The sequence below is a fragment of the Ambystoma mexicanum genome, chromosome 5p (assembly GCF_040938575.1).
Source record: "Ambystoma mexicanum isolate Mex_15411 chromosome 5p, UKY_AmexF1_1, whole genome shotgun sequence".
NCBI lineage: Eukaryota > Metazoa > Chordata > Amphibia > Caudata > Ambystomatidae > Ambystoma > Ambystoma mexicanum.
Genome location: NC_090930.1, coordinates 830,719,391 through 830,738,408, shown reverse-complemented (window position 1 = coordinate 830,738,408; position 19,018 = coordinate 830,719,391). Strand labels below are relative to the sequence as shown.

The following is a 19,018-nucleotide window of genomic DNA, read 5'->3' as shown; positions in this document are numbered from 1 at the left end:
ACTAGACTGCATACTGAAGTTCTGTACCTCTGAATCCCTTTTCCTCGTCCCAGTACTTAAGGCATTATGGGACTTGAAGTCCCCAATGTTCTGGTTCCTTTTTGTATCAGAAATTTCAAGTTTAACCTTATTTAATTCACGCTGTTTATTCAATACACCTTTAGTTAAGAATTTTAGAGGAGGTAATGGTTGGTTCTTGACTTCATAGCTCAAACCTAAGGGAGAATTAGAAGTATCATAAGCAGGGTATTCATGCTCTGAAACTTATATATTTTATTCCCATGTTGATCATAACGGTTTTTACTACTAACAAGTTTTTGAAAGGGAAGCCTCACTCTGAAAACACGTCATTAGATATTCTGGCATCATTGAACTCTCCCCCTCTGATGAAGATAAATACCATGGCTCTCCACACAGAGCCATCCTATTCCCTTGGGGGTTCTTCTCCTTGCAGGTGATCCACCCAGCTAATACCACCCACAGGGTTAGGATCAGGTAGCGGCTGCCTTCCCCTGGCCACCTGGGAGGAGACTTTATGCAGGAATTCTGTGAGGACTCTGCAGGATTCATCACACTGGGCACCCTTGATCGCTTTAACATATTGCATAATTTTGGCCCAGACGTTATGACCAATGGGGCACATCCACCACACATGGTTGTCCACCACACCACACTTTCGCCAACAAGTAGGGTCCAGAGTGCTGTTAAGTTTAAGGCCCTGGGTGGTTCGGTACCACTTATATACATTCTCTATTAGTAATACATTTAGAGGAAGCGTGAGTATGGGACCATATCTCCGACCAGGTTTTGTCATTTATAGGGGGGCCCAGATCTGTTTCCCAGTAATGATATGGTATTTATAACGCGCCTTTATACAAGTGTTTCTAGACGCCACAAGACAAGGAAGTGGGAGACAGAGGGGAGACGAGAACAAACGATCCTACTAGGCCTTGTGTTCTTTGGATTATGCAAGTGCAAAACAAAGTGCAAGGGGGAGGGGGAAGTTCAGGGGAGAGGAAGGGAAAAGTTCGATCAGGGCAACCATGGCTCAGTGGAAGTGCAGCCAGGGCAGCGCAGCTCTGGGTAAGTGCATGGAAGATATGGGGCAGTAGGCGTTAGTTACAGCCCCTAAGAACGCGGTAGGCCCAGAGGCAGTGCATGAAGATTGATAATGGAAGGGCCTGTACCCTGCGAGACTGAGGGTACCCGGCACCCAGTCAGGGCAGGCAGACGCGAAGGTTAGCAAGAAGGAGGGAGAGAGAAGGCAGAGGAGACAAGGAAGGCACCCAGTCAGGGCAGGCAGACGGGAAGGTTAGCAAGAAGGAGGGAGAGAGAAGGCAGAGGAGAAAAGGAAGGTCTTGAGCAGTTTCCAAAAGGTCAGGTAGTCCGGCTCAAGTTTGGGAGGGGGAGGGGGGCTGTTCCAGAGTTATGCACCTGCAGAGCAGAAGAAAGAGATCTGCCCCCCCCACACTCTGCTTGGAGAATCGTCTGACCCTCTGGGAGTTCAAGGTAGATGAGCAAAGGGCTATGGAAGTAAGGTATTTAGTTGGGTATAGTGCGAACTCTGGCCCCAGAAAGCCTTGTGGACGATGTAAAGGGTCTTGAACTTGATCCTTGCAGCTACTGGGACCCAGTTCAGAGATTTCAGGGCTGGAGAGATGCGGTCCGTGGGAATGAGGCCAAGGATAAGTCTTGCAATCCTGTTCTGGGTTAGTTGAAGGGGACAAACAGCAGAGTTAGGTAGATTGAGAAAGAGGCTGTTGAAATAGTCCATCCTGGAGAGAACCAGAGCTCTGGAGACAATGAGCTTCTGGGGGAAGGTAAGGAAAGGTAGAATACCTCTGAGGAGGTGCAGCTGGAAGTGGGCCTTCTTGGCATTGTCTGTGATGTGAGGAGAGAAGAAGAGAGTGGAGTCGAAGATGACGCAAAGGTTTTTAGCCTCCGAGCAGGGCGAGGGCCCAAGGAAAGCATCCAGAGTGCGAGAGGGAAAGCGGGCGCCGGTGTACCAATGAGAAGAATCTGTCTTACTGGCGTTGAGGCAGAGATCTTTCGAGGCGCACCATTCCTGAATCGCAGATAGTAATGAGCGAGGAAGCAGAGGAGGCTAAGAGAAGCCTGAAAGCGAGCTGTGCCTCTTCCACATAACACTGGAAGTTAGGAGAGAAAGTGGAAATCAGGTGGGCCAAAGGGGCCAGGTAGATATTACAAAGCCAGGGTGAGCGGGTAGAGCACTGGGGGACACCACAGGTGGAGAAAGAGGTGGTGGACAAAAGGACCCAAGTTGGTCTTCGGAAGGTCGGTCCAGGAGGAAGGAGGCCAGCCACGCTAGAGCCTGATCCGTGATGCCCAGGTTCTTGTGGAGTCGATTAAGCAGGATGGCGTGAGTGACCGTGTCAAAGGCAGAGGACAGGTATAGGAGGATGAGGACAGCGGGAGAGCTGAAGTTCAGGTTGGAGAGCAGATCTTCATGGGTTTTCAGAAGAGCAGTTTCCGTGCCTCTGGCTGCTCTGAAGCCAGACTGATGACCATGGAGAAAACCAACAGATTCCGTTAGCTATGTATGTTGGCCTGGATGTAAAGAAGTATTTGTCGAGTGAACTGTATAGCTTAGAAATTCTACCCCTATGTCCACCATATTCTATAATGAGTTCCAATGCTATATGGGTGTGGGTGGCTGCTACTCTCGCTGCTGGACTAGTGACTCAGTGCTGAAGCTGAATATATTTGTACCTCTCCCTTTTTCTTTTGTGGAATGTGTCTTTACAGTCAGTGAAGGATAGGGGTGAGCCCTCTCCATAGAGCGGGCACAATTTTGTGAGTACACCCTGTGTCCAAAAAGAAAAGTGTTAGGCACCGAGACCTGGTGTGCAGTCGTGGTTACCCACTATATGTGACAAATGACCGGGCCGGGCTGCGTGCCTCTAACGGCTCTCCTGCAATATCGCAAAGTGGTTAGAGTGGAGGCCAGGAGAGACACCGACTAGGTGATCTTTATTGAGTCAACATAGGACAGTTGGGATAGTGTGACACGGGACAGGGGTTGTTCCATTGCCCATTTGGGAAGGTAAACAGGATCCCACCAGGAAAATGTGTCCGAAATGTTCATAGCAGTATTATATCAGAACAAGTCCGGGCTACCTGACTGTCTCACCCTTTTGTTTAGTGTTACTGATCTCTTCACACGGCCAGAGATGCAGGGTTTTTCCCCCGCCCATATGAAGTTAGATTTTATTTTGCAGCTTATCGAAGAGGTGTGAGCGGGACCCTAACTGTTAGAGCTGAACCGGGGCAGATGAATCTGGGCACAAGAGTCCTCTTGAAGGCGGTGATATGCCCCATCAATGCAATGAGATCTCTTGTTTGCTCGATTTCTAGAAGTCATTGCTCAGTTCTTTAAAGCGCTTGGGGAATTTAACACAATATGTCTCCTTAGGGCAAGCCAGGATAAGCCCGTCCAGGTAAGGAATTGAGTCATCCATCCAGTTCCGTGGACATATATCGCGGAGTGTAGTCAGATCGTCCTCCGAGATAGAAACCCTTAGACCATTGGAGTTTAGGTAATTGATGGAGAAAACAAAGACCAGTTTGAAGATTTCTAATTCAAACATAATGGCTGCTAGCGAGTGTACTGTGCGCTGTGAAGGTGAGCATGATGTCAGCATATGAGTGCGGTTTTATAGGGAACTCCCTTGACCACGACTCCTGTAACTTCCAGATGGTGCCTAATTAACCTTGCAAATGGCTCCAAAGCCAAGGCAAAAATGTGCAGGGAGATGAGGGGTGGGGGGAGTCACCTCTGCCTGGTACCTTCCATGATTGCGATGGGTTCATTGAGCTCACAGTTAATACGGATTGTCATGGTAGGGTAAGTATGTTTGGGAACAATAAGTGCCAATGTTATATGCCATCAACACCTGCTAAATAAAGGACCAGTCTAGCCTGTCAAAAGCCTTGGTGGCATCTAAGGCAAAGACCCCCAGTTTCTGTTTTTGTCTTACCGATACCTCTATGAGGTTGAGGGCGCCTTATATTGTCATGGGTGCCTCTACCAGGGAAAAATCCCATCTGGTCTGAATCCACAAGAGCCGGAAGTAGTCAGGAGAGTCTGTTTGCTAATATTTATGAATAAAGTTTACCATCAATGTTCAGTAAGGTGATGGGTCTATAAGACGATCAGAGATTAGGGTCCTTTCCGGGTTTCAAGATTAGAATTATGGAGGACTCTCCCCATAGAGGTGTGATGCCCTAAACTTGTGGAACACTTTTGGCAAGGGTTTAAGAAGTTGAGGCCGAAACGTTTTTATAAAAAAGTGTGATGTACTCTTGTTTGAGTGATTAAATCGCGTCCTCTCTACCGCAGTGATCGGGCTACCTAGGGCTTCTCGATCAGCCCTGCCAGCTGTGTCAGATTTGCTTCCTGTACATACACCATTTGAAGGTGTGGGGGCTAGGAACTGAAGGAAGTGTTTCAGAGAAATACTGTTCAGTTATGTCAAGTTTAGACTCCTCAGTGTAGTGCATGTCCCCCCAGGGTCTCCAAGTCCAACTATTGTGTTTGTTATTTACGGATTTAAATTTATGGACAAGTAACTTGTTGGCCTTATTGCCCTTTGCCTAATAAGATTGGTTGTGGCAATTGCTTGAGCCGTATGGTCAGCGAGGTGCAACTCAATCTGATTACGTACTATTCTGAGATCCTTTTTCATTTTTGGGGAGCATTTTCATGTATGTGCAGTCTCGCTCTTCTTAACCCTCTCCGCTAACTCCTCCCTGAATGTATCAAGTCTTTCCATGTAAGCAGTGGTATGCGTTATAAACTGCCCCCTGATGACGTCCTTCATTGCGTACCAGAGGATAGGTTCTGAGCTAACCTCAGCTGAGTTCTCTATGAAATGCTGATGCATCGCCTGTGATATTTTGTCCTTAAGTGCCATAACAGAGGACTGGATTGTAAAGGTTCCCAGGAGGGTTGTGAGGTGGTATCTGTCTCTGGATACGTAGGTCCCACAAGACTAGAGAATGAGGGTCCCAATTTGGACACCTTGGATACATGAGACAACGGCAGGGGCACCACAGTATCAATTCGAGAATAGCTTCTGTGAAAGTACGAAAAGTGCGTGGTCTTGTTCACCTTCAGCTCTCTCTGACAAGTGTAGCAAAAGTAAGGGCATTTTTAAAGTAATTCGAGGATCTGGGATGAGTCCTCTATCAGTGATTCGGAGGTTATTTAATTTCACCACCTAAAAAGACATGGCCATCAGTGAATGAGGGCATCTCAGAGAGGAAATCCAGCAGGAAATCGCATTGCTTAGTGCTAGCGGCATAGAGGGAGATGAGGGTGAACACCTGTCCAAACAGACGTCCCTTAACACCAATGTAGCAACCTAGTGGGATGTGTCTGATGTCGAGAGCCTCACATGGAACCCCCTAGACACAATGATGCCAGTGCTACCCTTCTTAGCACCAAAAGATGCTAGATATTACTATAGCAACTCTGAAGCATAGTCTATATGCGTCCGCGTGGAATAGGTGAGTTTCTTGCAGGAGGGCAAATGAAGAATTCGAATCTGAGAGTCTCTGAAGCACTGACTTGCGCTTATTGGTGGACTTGAGACCCTGTACATTAAGAGTGAGAACATTTAGACTCATCAGTGAGTTATCAATTGTGCACGCGGCCATGGAAGAACACATGGGCAGTAACACAGATGCACAAGCTACCCAACTAACTGTACTAAAGCTGCTTAGTAAAAACATGGTGGCAACCAATTGTTCCTTCCAAAAACACCATGAAAACCCACCCTGCCGCCCCATTAAAACAACAAAAAGAAAAATAACCATCAAAATGACTGTGAACAGGAGCTACTACCATTGTAGCTCTAGCTAATTCCTGTGGGCATTGTGCCAGACTACCATCATGCCATAGCAGTGACGCCAGAGGCAAAGGTCCTGCATAATCTCTGCAGCCTGTTTGGGCCGCATACATTGTCCACAGGGTACAATATTAATCCAAAGACAAGTCTAACCCAAGTAAGGTGGGCAATAGTAAGATTCATAGAGTATAACCTAAATGGAGATCCCCCAGCCTTCACCCATGAACTGCGCTGAGGCCTGGGGCCCACAGATTAAGACAAGGTTGGGGAGGAGGAAAGATTGTCAGCTGTGGGGTCAACCGGTTCTGGGCGAAGAAGGGCCTCCGCCTCACTCTGCATGCTGATCGACAATTTCCTGCTGGCCCACTTGAAACAAAGCATAGCAGGGAATCCCCATCTGTAAGGAGTCTTTTCCCTTCTGAGAAACTGGATGACCGGTTTAAGAGCACCGCCATTCTGTGATGTGGCAACCTCAAGGTCTTGATACAGCAGGATGGAAGCTTCACAGAAGACGGTCAGTCATACCGCGGGTAGCCTATATGATCTCCTGCTTGGTTGTGTAGAAGTGCACATGATTCAACGCATCTGGCGCGGGTCCACAAGTCCTACGGCGGTGCGACAGAACCTATCAGTTCTGTCCAGGACCATGGCATTGTCCGGTTGGGGCTTCAGTACGAAGGGGAAAACATCCTGCACGTATGCAGACATGTGCTTATTGTTCACGTCCAATGGAATACATTTAAGCTTGATGTTGTTGCACTTCGAATGGTTCGTGGCATCCTCCTGCCAAGACACCAGCAACACACATTTTTGTACCAGGGCATTCACACGTTGTTCAAATTCGGAGACCTGATGGGCAGGAGATCTCTGCAATACCACTCTGAATCACCCTCTTGATCTCTTCTAGGAGGTGACCGAGGTCTACCTTAATTGCTAGGTAATCCGGGGTGTCGCTCCCTTCTTCAAGCGAAACCGCTGGATTTGGGCTATTTAGCCATCATGAAGGCTAATGAGCTTTAAACACCCTGTATGGCGTAAGTGTTGCTCAGAAATACTTTGCAGGCCCAAGTAGCCAAAGGTTAAACCAGGCTAAGATAGATAAGGGGTGGATCAGCAGGAGAGGGAAAGACACTGCAGTCATGCAGCATAAGCAATGGCACCACACCACAGCACCCCCCATAGAACCGGTCATAAGTGGAAGTTCTTACCACCTAAGACGGAGGGGGAGGGGTGTTCTGAGTGCGCTCCATTGGCTTGTGCGATTAGCCATTTACTAAGCCTTGGGAATACAGGTATGGTGGGGGGGTCTCCTCAGCCCCGGGCCCCCAGCAATGGGAGAGTTAGTCACAGCTCAGGGGCACCCCTACCTCCACCGACATTAGATTTGCGGTGAAGTGGCAATGCAGGAGCGCTCCATACCCCTTTGTTCCCCAAGGATCGACTGGCCTGCTCTGACAATCAGCAGCTTTGCTCCGATCTCTGACAGACAGACATCACCCACCGTCCTGGGGCCTTACCCCGCCAGCCGTCACCGCCATTCAGGGTGCCGGCACCATTTCAAGGAAGCCTCCCCACTCCTCTGGAAAACGGGCGGAATCATCAGTCATTCGTGCTTCCGTCACCGGTCTCCCCCATAACTGGGTTCACCAGGGATTCCATCAGCCCCACAGAGGTTACCTGGGGAACCGGGAGGCAATGGGTCTGCTGTGATCCGGCAGTGATGCCCCACAAAATGAGTTTGTTTTTACAAATTATTTTCACTGAACATTCATTTGTTTTTTTCAACCCTTCCTACTGTCTTTATAAAAGTTTTAAATCTCTATTTCTATGTCTATTGCACAATGTTCTTTTTCCTTTTTTTATTTCTTTTTTCATTATATGGCTGAAAACTATTCAAACTTTCATAACATACAAAGGTAAAATATTACACAATAATTCATTACAAAAAATGACTTTATAATACATGACATTTATAATATTCCTAAAATCCATCTCATAAGATTCATTACATTAAATTCTTCAGATAATTCCATTCATCAACTAAACATAAATATTTTAAAAAGTGATCGCCTTCCCAATTACAGCATAGTGCCTGCTTCACGCTTTAGCAGGGAGCTCTTCCACTTTCAATGCTTTAATGAATACAGTAACTGTTATTACTGTGGAGGTAGTGCGCCCAGCCAAAGAAGTGATCCATAATTGATTATCCTTATCACAGGGGGAAAAAAAGGAGTTTTTTTTAAAATGCAAGGATCATAAACTTGTTAATACCTAACATTCTACTAGCCAATGTCTAAACTTTCACTTCAACAAGCTTCTTGATCAGGTGATATCGGACCATACCTCACCAAAATCTGCTTAGACAAATTCAAATTCCAACGAAAGCGAAGAAAAATAGATTGAGTTAGTTTATCTGGATTGACACTCGGAAACAGGGCTAGTATTCCTGCCTTTTTGTGTTCGCCCCGTAGAAGTGATAACGAGGAGTACGTATGCATAGACTCCACTGTACTAATCCAGTCTTGTTGGTATAAGGTTTTGTTAACTGGATAAGCTTCGATCTTTCAGGGTTAACTTTCAAGGCATGTTCATTCACATACTTCACAAAAGCATTGATTAAACGCTGGAGTCCCACAGCGGTGGAATCAAATATAAGGTAGTTCTCTCCGTAGGCCAACCAGCGGAATCTCAAACTATGAAGTTTGGGAGAGACAAAGGCAGCCGGGAGCAACTGGTTCTCAATTTCGGCCAGATATATAGACTGAACAGGCAGGGTGCAAGAACACAACCCTGCCTGACACCTCTGGCAGTCACAATAGTCCATGACAAATCACCTGAATCATTCAAGAGAGCTTGAATGTCTGTGTTTGAAAACAAACCAACAATTAATTTTAACAAACCTAGAGGGATACCCCATGAATGTAACTTGGCCCATAACTGCATACGATCCACTGCATCAAATGCTGCAGTAAGATCCAGCGAGGCGACATATTTACTCTCATATTTCCCACTCCAGGCCAAGTGTTGCAGACAGTTCACCACGAGACCATTCAACAATGTTCCCATCTTCCACCTGAAACCAGTCTGCTATTTTCCCAGTCTCATCCATACATGAATCCAAATGTGACAGCAGGATTGACGCAAATACCTTGCTGTCAGAATCCAGAATTGCAATGGGTTGATAACTTAAAGAACTTAAACTCTCTTCCCCTGCAGTATCTGCTTTACACATACAAACACCAAAGTAGCTGTGCCCTTCCATGCAACCTATTGTCACACACTTAATACTTTGCTCTCTCCTTTCATTAAATCTGTTTCTTGTGCTCCAACTAATGCTTAAACATGGTTCTACATGTGCCTGTGGAAGAAGGACCTCGGAAATTGCACACAATCTTGAAGGGAAGTAATGCTCATGGCAAAGAAAAATCCCTCTTCTCACCATTTCTGAGTAGTTGCTGAGAAGAAAAAGCAGCGGTGAGCCTCTGTTGAGCACTGCTTTTCTTTAGCCATATTGGCCAAACTGGGAATTTTTACCACATTGCCTGGCACTATCCCACTATACACTGGGTAATGTCAAAGCAGTTAGGGGCTGGCGGCTTATTTGCGCTTCTCTAATGCAAACCTTTGCCTCCCTCTGGCATTGACCAATGTGTTTCATTTATCCTGGTTGGGGTGGGCAAAGGAGGGGGTGGGTTGTTTCTTTTTCTGGGTGCACATGGGTAATGACTATGCTTGCCACTGGTTTACATTTTCTTAACCAGCCCAGGACCTGCAGCATTGGAACATTAGACCCTGGCAATTGCTTGGCAAGTAGTGAGAAGGGGTTGTTTATTTTTACATCTTCTGAACTTCAAGCTAAGAACTGTTATACTTGGTCCTATTGAAAATTGAAAGGATCACAAGTAATATAGAAATGGTGGGATAAACAGTTGTTTTGTTTGGTAACGCAACATAGATTAGATGATATTTCTTTTAGGTAAAGAACGGTGAAGTAATATTTAATGTTGAAAAGTATATTTTGATCTGTTTCAGTCATGCAGCTGCCATTTCCGCTCTGTCAGCATCGAACCATCAACAAGCGTCACCTGTACCTCCTTCACGAGTTCAGTCGGAAGTTGTTATCCAGAATGAACAAGCAGCAGCTCCAAATTTAGCGCCACAGGAGAACAGGCCAGTAAACCAAAATGTTCAAATGAATGCACAGGGAGGACCAGTGATGAATGAAGAGGACTTCAACCGAGATTGGCTAGACTGGATGTACACTTTTACCAGAGCTACCATTCTCTTCAGTATTGTGTACTTTTACTCTTCCTTCAGTCGCTTTGTCATGATGATGGGAGCCATGCTGCTAGTTTTCCTGTAAGTACTATTACTACAGATTTGCCTTTTTCCTGTCTGGATTAATTTGTAACAATATGTTACGCAGCGTGCTGGTTCTTCCTCCATTGACATGACTGTCGACTAACTGAACAATTGATAAACCCAACTAATTAAACAGTTTGAAGCATTCTCACTCTATACATCAGTCACAAATTTGAAGACCTCAAAAGGTCCATTTGTGGTAAAGAAGTATGTAAACACAAGACGATTCACTAATGTGTTGTAAAAATTTGGCGGCAAAATGGAGTGTCTGGGATCTTAGTTTAAGTAGTATCTTCTAAAAGCCAGAAAGGTGATCAGTTGTGGACAAATTCTACACTATGTTGGTCAGCTGAAACATGAATTGAATGGTATATTTAATCTAGTTGGACTGCAAAAAGTGCTAAATAAATAAGAATGGGAGGTTTTTATATTTAACCTTTGTGTAGTAAGGACCTAGAATGTGACATCACTTCTTATTGCAAATTTGTTGCAATGGAATGTGGAGATAGTGTATATTATAAAGGGGAGTAAGGCTGGAAAAGTGGATCAGAGACTGCAGGAAAATGGATATTGTGTGGTAGGAAAAGGATTTTGATTTGCTTACAGATTGAGTTGCTTTACTGGGTTTGGAAATTGACAAACGGGTAGATTTTTAAAAGTTGGTAAGATTTGTGTAGTTTGAGTGGAGGAAAACATAATTAATCTATTTTAACATGCTTAATACTGGAGACTAGTCTCTAAGTGCGGGACTGGGGTTCAAACCTGTTGTCTTGTCTTGCTTCCAAGATCAATGTGTTGCCCATGAGCTATCCTCCAGGGCCCTGGAATGGCCTGAAAATGGCAAACACTGTAGGACAGATAATAATTGGGCCATGGGTTTGAATTTCTGGTAACAGAGCACGTGGATGTCGTTTTGGTCTTGTGAATTTGTACTTAAGTAGCGAGTTGGGTTATAGGATTATTAGCAGCATATTGTCTACTAGTTGTGGATATCCTTTTGGTATGAGCGTCATAGTGGTGGGACCTTCTCTACCCATCTCTAGTCATGTGTCTGTAGACAGCGGAATCATGTCCCTTAAGGGTGGGCTTGCGGTATATGTGAGGTTTGCCCGCTTTGATCTTTGAATATTTCCACACCCATGGCTTTGAATTTTGTAGATTCCTGTGCTCTACCACAGGGTCTTTGGTGTGCCTTGTAATGTTGTGTCTAAATGTTTTTGGAGTGTACGTTCTGCTAATTCGATTACCTATTGTGGGACTGCCCAGTGTTAACGTTTTTCGACTATCTGCTGTGCCCATATGGTTAGGTGAATGATCAAGTATATGTTTTGCAAAGCTAGAGGTTTGAAGTGGACACAATTTGCACGGTAATTTAGGATAATGTTGCCCATAAATTGTGTTTTGCATATTTGTTTTATAATATGGGTTGGTGGACGTGGGATCAAAGTAAGTGGTTTTTTTGGGGGGTGATGGTTACGTCCTTGTGTGGTCAGTTAGAGCATAATACGTAAAATGTTTCTTTGAGAGAGCGTCAGAAAAAGAATGCGCCTGCACACAAAAAACACTAAGACAATACTTCTATTGCTGTGTGGCTGCCTATTAATGGGTTTTATGTGTGGCTGAATTGGAATAATCTTGGGTTGGGATCTACCAAGACTTCCGCAGACACATATTGGTAAGTGGTGTGTGTTAGGGTTGTTGAGTTTTCATTGGTCATGAGTAGGGGGCATTGATTTGAGTGCATGCCGTCTCTCATAGGTGGAGCATCAGTTAAGCTGTTCTTGTGTGGGTATATGATGATCTGAGTGTTCTTTGAGAATGTCAGGGTGTGTATGTGTGTAGGTTTAGTTCTAGCCAATGTGGTGATGAATAGGCACTATTTATTTAGAAGTGGATGTAGTCTTGTGTTTGAGGGTGTTTGCCTAATGTACGGAAGGTGAACATCCAGCGAGCGTCCTTGTGCAGATGTAGTTTTGTGTGTGTGTGCGCACACCTTATCCTGTGCAATTGCGTTGCAATATTTGATGGTATTGAAGTACCAGTGTATGTGCGGAGAAATTTGAATAAAGTAGTGGTTAACAGTAGAAGTGTTCTTGTTTGGTTAACATGTGGCTTGCGTGTTGGTTGGGCGTGTGCTGTTTCACAGTGTGCTACTGGGTTGTGTATGAATACTTTTGAATGTCTGGGTTACTTAGCTGGATGATTATCCTGAGGGTGGTATTGTAATTTAGTTATATTGTGGGGCATGTTTTGAACATCTGCTTCATGCATTGTCATTGATTTTACTTTAGGCAGACCGTATTTGGGGTTTATTTTGTAGGTAAGGCATATAGTATGACTAGTATGGTGTGTGTGTGTGTGTGTGAAGTTGGATTGCTTGTGGTTATGGATGAATGTATACTGTATTATGGTTGTGATAGCCCTTTGTGCGTATGTCAACTTGAGGTTAGGCAACAAGACCAGCTACCGATAACTAAAATATGAGATTATAGATTTCAGTGTGTGGATGGCATGTGTTATAACTGAATATTTAGTTTCAGGGGGACTCCTGCAAGTATTAAAGACCAGTCTTCTGGATACAGACCGCTCAGTTGTAAGCTGGTCAGTTACATGATGTTGCGGATGGTGCACGAGTGTTTGAAATAAATGTCTGACTGGTGAATAACTCAGATATTTGATCACACTGAGTTAGAATGGATTGTAATGTTAGCTCCTTTTAAATCCACTTGCCCCCTAGGGCCATGGGATGTCCTGGCTGCAGGACTCAGTACCAGAAGACTTCTTACGCAAGAAGGCTTTTGGGAAAAAAGGGACCCCCATGCACCGCGAGCCAAACCTGCACTAATTGTTTGTCCTTATGCTGCCCTCGGCTTGGTTTCTTGTTCAGCCCACGTTTTTTCTTGAATTCACATCATTGATGACCATCCCACAGACAAGGCTCCTGTTTCCGGCCTATGATGTTGTTGACAGACTTTAAGAAATGCCTTTAATTTAACACTGACTGCAATACCTTACATTTCTATCCCTGCTACCCATACACCCGACCTGATTTAGAACTTTGCAACTTTCTATCTGACCTTTTTCTAGTTTCTAAATAGACTGTTTGATGATCCTATATTTATGACTATTGCACTTTTTATAAATTCAATTTTTGCAAGAGCTGAAGCCTGAGCTTTGTACGCCTTAACAGTTCACCCTGACAATGTAAGAAAGGGCTCTGGGGGGCCTGGGAGATGTGGGGGTTATTTTGCCAGACCTGCTTCTTCTACTGGTGGAATTCCAGTGGTGTACCTTGTGTGGTTCTCTTTTAGGCACTCCAGTGTTTTCTGATAATCTTAGCACTCAAGCTCTCCAGATGTTTAGGGAACATTGTTGGTGTGCTTTCGGAGTCTCAGCTTATTCTAAAGAGTCCAGCAATGATTACTCCAATTCTCCCTGATTTAGGTGGTGCTGTAAGCCCAGCACTGAATGAAACACTTGACCCAGTGAGTCTGGCTACAAGGACTGCCTCCCCTTTGTTTGACAGCATTGTTGTTCCCAAGGTGAGGGAGTTATTCACTGCTGAATAACTTTATTTAAAAACCATCAGGAGCACCTCAGTATTTTGGTTAAAATCACATGTACAATCAGATGTGTTACCCAACACTTTGCTCTGTTTGGTGGATGTGGCCCTTGAGAGACAGGTCTCTCCTTGTATAGGCGGTGCCGTCTCTCTCAAGTCCCGATTCTGGAGGTAGAATAAAAGGGACAACCAACTAAGTGGAGAATTCATAGGAGAATGTTCAAAGGGCGGACGCGATATTCGGCCCTTTTGTAATTCCCATCATCTCTCCACCCCCTTTTCTACCATTAAGGAGTATTCAAGTTCACACCCAATCTCCCCCTCCCTAATTCTGAGCAACAATGGGACGAACGAGAGGCAGATGGGCGTGATGAGGATGGCCCATGGGAGTCCATGGGCAATGGATTCCTATGTACAGACTCTATGTTGTCCCAGTTTTGAGGCCAGACAAGATCAGGCAATCAACTTTGATTACACACCACCTGACTTCCCTTTCTCTTCCCTCCAGGGATAAAAGGCAGAGCACGAAAGCACTCTGAGAGCAAGGCCAAACACACGAGGAAGCAGCAGTTCCGAGATGGTGGTTTAATACGAGGAGAAAGACAGCGAGACCAGAAAGGGTTGCAAGGATGGAATTGTCCATGGCCATTGCAGAGGAAGCAAACCGTTACTTTCACGAGCCCTCTGGGATAAGTAACATAAGAACAGAAATTAAAGCTGAAGAAAGGTGCATTTTGTGTCAAAGGTACCCGGGGCTTTCCGCATCGATATGCGAGGAGGAGCGATTGCCACTGTGGCACTGTCCTTGGCTCCTACAGCAAAGCCACTCCATTGAAGTCAACACAGCCGGTGAGTCGGGGAAACTGATAGCAGACCGGTCTGTTAGAACCAAGGTTGCAAGCAACAACATGGTATGAAGAAATCTGCAAAGAACAAAGTTTAAGACGTATGTGATGAGTGACGCGAATATAATTGAATATCCAAGGATATACACGGGCGTCGACACAGGCGTGCCAGTAATACTATCCCTAGTGTGACGTCCACTGTACCCAAGATCCCTCACGCGTCTAGGATCCTCAGATTGTTTTTTTCCGCCATACTGGTCGGAAGCATCTTGCGGAGTCCCCTGGCCTTAGCCATACTTTTGCTAATTATTGAAGTTTAAAATTATTTATTGACATCCTTCCCCACCCCAACGTCGACCCTCGACGACGGCTGGAGAAGACATCGACCGTCGGCTGCTGCACGACGGATCTGGGCCTCGGAAGGCCGCTGGCCTCGGCCCGGGCCTAGTAGGCCGCTGGCCTCGGCCCTGCAAGTAGGGAGAGTGGGGGGTGGTACATACTCTTCACTCTTGGTATATAGGTACACCTTATATATTTCCTACACTTACCAGCCCGCTGCCTCAAGGTGCGTATGGAGGGTACCCCTTTCCAATTCTGCCCAAGTGCAACCGCAAATACCCTTGGGTCGACAGGCACGCCACGTGCAATCTCTGCTTGCCAAGGGACCACCCCGAAGCGAACTGCAGAGCGTGTAGTAGGTTTAAGCCTAAGACACTTAAGGACCGTTCGACAAAGCGTTGGGCCCACCACGCCAGGCAGGCGGCCATGGCAGCGGAGGGCGCCTTCAGCGATGGCAGCGACGCCGTACTTTCGGACGGCGAGGGCATTACGGCGTCGAAGGACTGCCGAGCGCAGGTCCCCGACCTCGGAAGGTTGTCCGGCAGGGCGGCTATGGGGAAGACCCCCGGCGACGCAAGCGCTACACACCCTACACACACTAAACACACTAAGCCCAACCGAACCTCGACGACGTCGATTTCTCGGAAAGAGGCACAGATAGAACGGTCCGACTCGGTGTCCTCTGGGCGCTCTCGATCGAGATCGCCTCATGACGCAAGGCAATCATCCACTCTTGCCAAGAGTGCCTCGCTCCCTAGATTAACGGAAGTTCGATCGTCTGAAGACGAAGACGACTTCCACCCCCAGGCCGCGCTCCAGGAGACCGAGGCCGCAGTTAACACCAGCGAGGCCCCACGCTCGAAACAAGTTACCTCTCCCGACCCTCGACGCCAGGCGTCGAAAGTCTCTGGGGCCTCCAAGGGGCAGGGAAAACATTTTTCCACGCACGAGGAGGGGGGGAAACAGCGGAAAGCACAGCCTTCCACTCCTGTAAGACCATCCTTCCACCCTAAGCAGACAGACACACATAAATCTACTGGGACATCAACATCCAGCAAGGGTACCCTTGATAAGTCCTCTAAGTTGCCTACTAAAGTCATACCCTGTTCCAAAGAATGGTCCAGTGAAGACATAGACAGGGTCATGTCAAGGATGTCTTCCTTAGCTGATTTTTATGACAAAAACCCAGAACATTTCCTTTCGTATGACCCTCAAGGGGCCACACCCTCAGGCTCCTCTGATCCTATCCCCCTAAGTAAAAAGGCCCGGTTCGAAAGACCTGAACCCTTCGAGGTGCAGCCTTACTCTACTCCATACTCTACTCCACACCCCAGATACCAAGGACAGCCTTTCCCTGAAGGGGACCAGGAGTTTACAATTATGGAGGACCAAACCGGGACTGAATACTATGCGGATGATGAGGACCTGGAGGAGGTAGAAGATGAGCAGGAAATTTACAGAGTAGATTCCCCGGTAGAGAGCGAAGCCCCAGTTACCGACTTGCCAGTTGATAACCAGCCCCTCCTTAATGAAGTTCTCGCTCGCGCAGCAGAACATTTTCACATCGACACCCACGGTGTACAGGAGGAAAGGGACTTCGCAGAAGAGTTGGTGGGAGAGAGGAGGCCGGTCGCTCAGACCATCCCTATCCTTAAATCCATCCAACGTAGAATAGATCCATCCCTGGTGAATCCTAACCTCACCAGAGCTGTCAACCCCAGAGTCGAAAAACTTTTTCGGGCAGCCCAGTCTGACCCTCTTTATATAAGAGGACATCTTAAACCAGACCCCCTAGTGGTTACCAACACTCGGAAGAGGGCTGGGACACCCTTATCGTCGTCAGAAGCTCCTCCTGACAAGGAGAGCAAAAGACTGTACGGGTTTGGCAGGAAGGTAGCCTCAACGTCCGCCTACCAAGCAAGGATCGCATACTCCACCACCCTGTTGGCAAGTTACAACTGCCATCAATGGGAAGAGGTCGCGGCGCTCATAGCCTCTGCTCCTGAACCGTTAAAGGGCCAGTTGGCTCGGATCTCGGCAGAAGGGAGAGCCGTGTCTGGTTGCATATTAAAAGCAACTTTCGACGCCGCGGACAACGCAGGAAGATTGATAGCAGAAGGTACTGTTATCAAGAGACATGCGTGGTTACGGCAATCGGGGTTCAAAACAGAAACCCAGGCTTCATTAATAGACAAGCCGGTGGAACCCGATCTATTGTTTGGGAAAGCGGTCGAAGACGCACTTAAGAATGCCAAGGACGAGTACGAGACTCTCAAATCCCTTGGCCAGCTTACCAACAAACCCCCTAACCAGAGGGGGAATAGTAATTTTCGTCGCCCGCGCGGCCAAAATTCACAAAGAGGCAACTATGCCCAAGGACAGGGTACACAATGGAACAACAACCAGCAGTCTACCCAAAGTTACGGCAGGGGTAACAAGAGAGGTCGTGGAAGAGGCAGAGGCAGCCCCAACAAGGGAGGGGGCACGCCTCCACCAAAGCAGTGACGCTCAGTTCAGGGTCCCTTCTCACGCAACCCCAGTAGGGGGACGCATTTCCAACTTCACCCAGGCTTGGGAAGGGATCACCTCAGACAGATGGGTGCTGTCAACAGTGTCCACAGGATATTGTATAGAATTACTGCAGCGTCCCCGGAACCACCCTCCACGACAAAGAATACACTCCTTAGAACATCAGAAGATCCTTCTCGAGGAGATCGCCATTCTGCTAGAAAAGGACGCGATAGAACTCGTCCCAGGACACCAGGTAAACAAGGGTACCTATTCAACTTACTTCCTTGTGCCAAAGAAAGATTTGACAATGCGCCCAGTATTGGACTTACGGCCTGCCAACAAGTATGTCAAGCCCCAAAAATTCCGTATGACCACGCTACAAGAGGTAATCCCCCTCCTAAAAAAGGGGGAGTACATGGCAACCTTGGATATGAAAGATGCTTATTTTCATATTTCCATGCTCCCAGCCCACAGAAAATACTTGCGCTTCAAGGTAGACAGTCGCCACTACCAATTCAAGGTACTGCCCTTCGGGATAGCTTCAGCACCAAGGGTATTCACCAAGGTACTGGCGGTGGCAGCTGCACACCTACGCAGGGAGGCAATCCCAGTGTACCCTTATCTGGACGACTGGCTCATAACGGGGGAAACCCCAGGAATTTGCAGGTCAAACATTCAGAGGACTATCGACCTCCTCCACGAATTAGGCTTCTCTATCAACGAGAAGAAGTCAAGTCTGGTGCCAAGCACCTCAAAACAGTTCCTAGGAGCAATCCTGGATACTCAGAAAGGGTTGACCTTCCCTTCGGAAGAGAGAATTCGGAATATACTACTGCAGATTCCACATTATCAGTCAGGTCAACAAATAATGGTACGCAAAGCAATGCGGTTACTGGGCATGATGGCGTCATGCATTTACCTGGTCCCCCACGCGCGTCTGCGCATGCGTCCCATGCAGGAATTGTTGGCGAAACAGTGGTCTCAGGCAAGTGGTCAGTGGGACGATCTAGTGGTCGTTTCGCCAACACTCGTACAGAGCTTACACTGGTGGACAAGAGAGAATCTTGCAAGGGGAAAACCCTTTTACGATCCCGAAGTACAAGCAGTGGTGACTACAGATGCATGCCTGACTGGGTGGGGAGCTCACCATCTCCACCACACAGCTCAGGGTCTCTGGTCTCACTCAGTAGCCAAGAACCACATCAACCTGCTGGAACTTCTGGCAGTATTCCGAGCGCTTCGGGCGTTCGAGCCCCATCTGCTAAACTTGTCGGTGCAGATCCGGACGGACAGCACGACAGCCATGTTCTATCTGAACAAACAAGGACGGACTCGTTCGCCAAATCTGTCCAAGCTTGCCCAGAAAATCTGGATATGGGCACTCAGACGGAACATCTTCCTGTCATCACAACATGTTCCAGGGGAGCTCAATTCCCTAGCGGATGCCCTAAGCAGAGACTCCCTCCCAGAAGAACACGAATGGGTCCTTCACAGAGACATCGTAGAGGATCTCTTCTCTCAGTGGGGTT

General features: G+C 46.9%; 1 protein-coding gene across 4 annotated transcripts in view; it reads left to right on the top strand.

Annotated features, from left to right (window-relative positions):
- Positions 1 to 19,018, top strand: part of HERPUD2 (HERPUD family member 2) — a 1,113,814-nt gene that overhangs the window by 856,709 nt on the left and 238,087 nt on the right. For 2 of the 4 annotated variants that reach the window (XM_069613247.1, XM_069613248.1), the window contains one exon: positions 9,903 to 10,229. In XM_069613247.1, the coding sequence (XP_069469348.1) occupies positions 9,903 to 10,229 (327 nt within the window). The remainder of the gene's footprint in view (positions 1 to 9,902; positions 10,230 to 19,018) is intronic. The other 2 variants (XM_069613249.1, XM_069613250.1) reach the window with 1 other exon arrangement.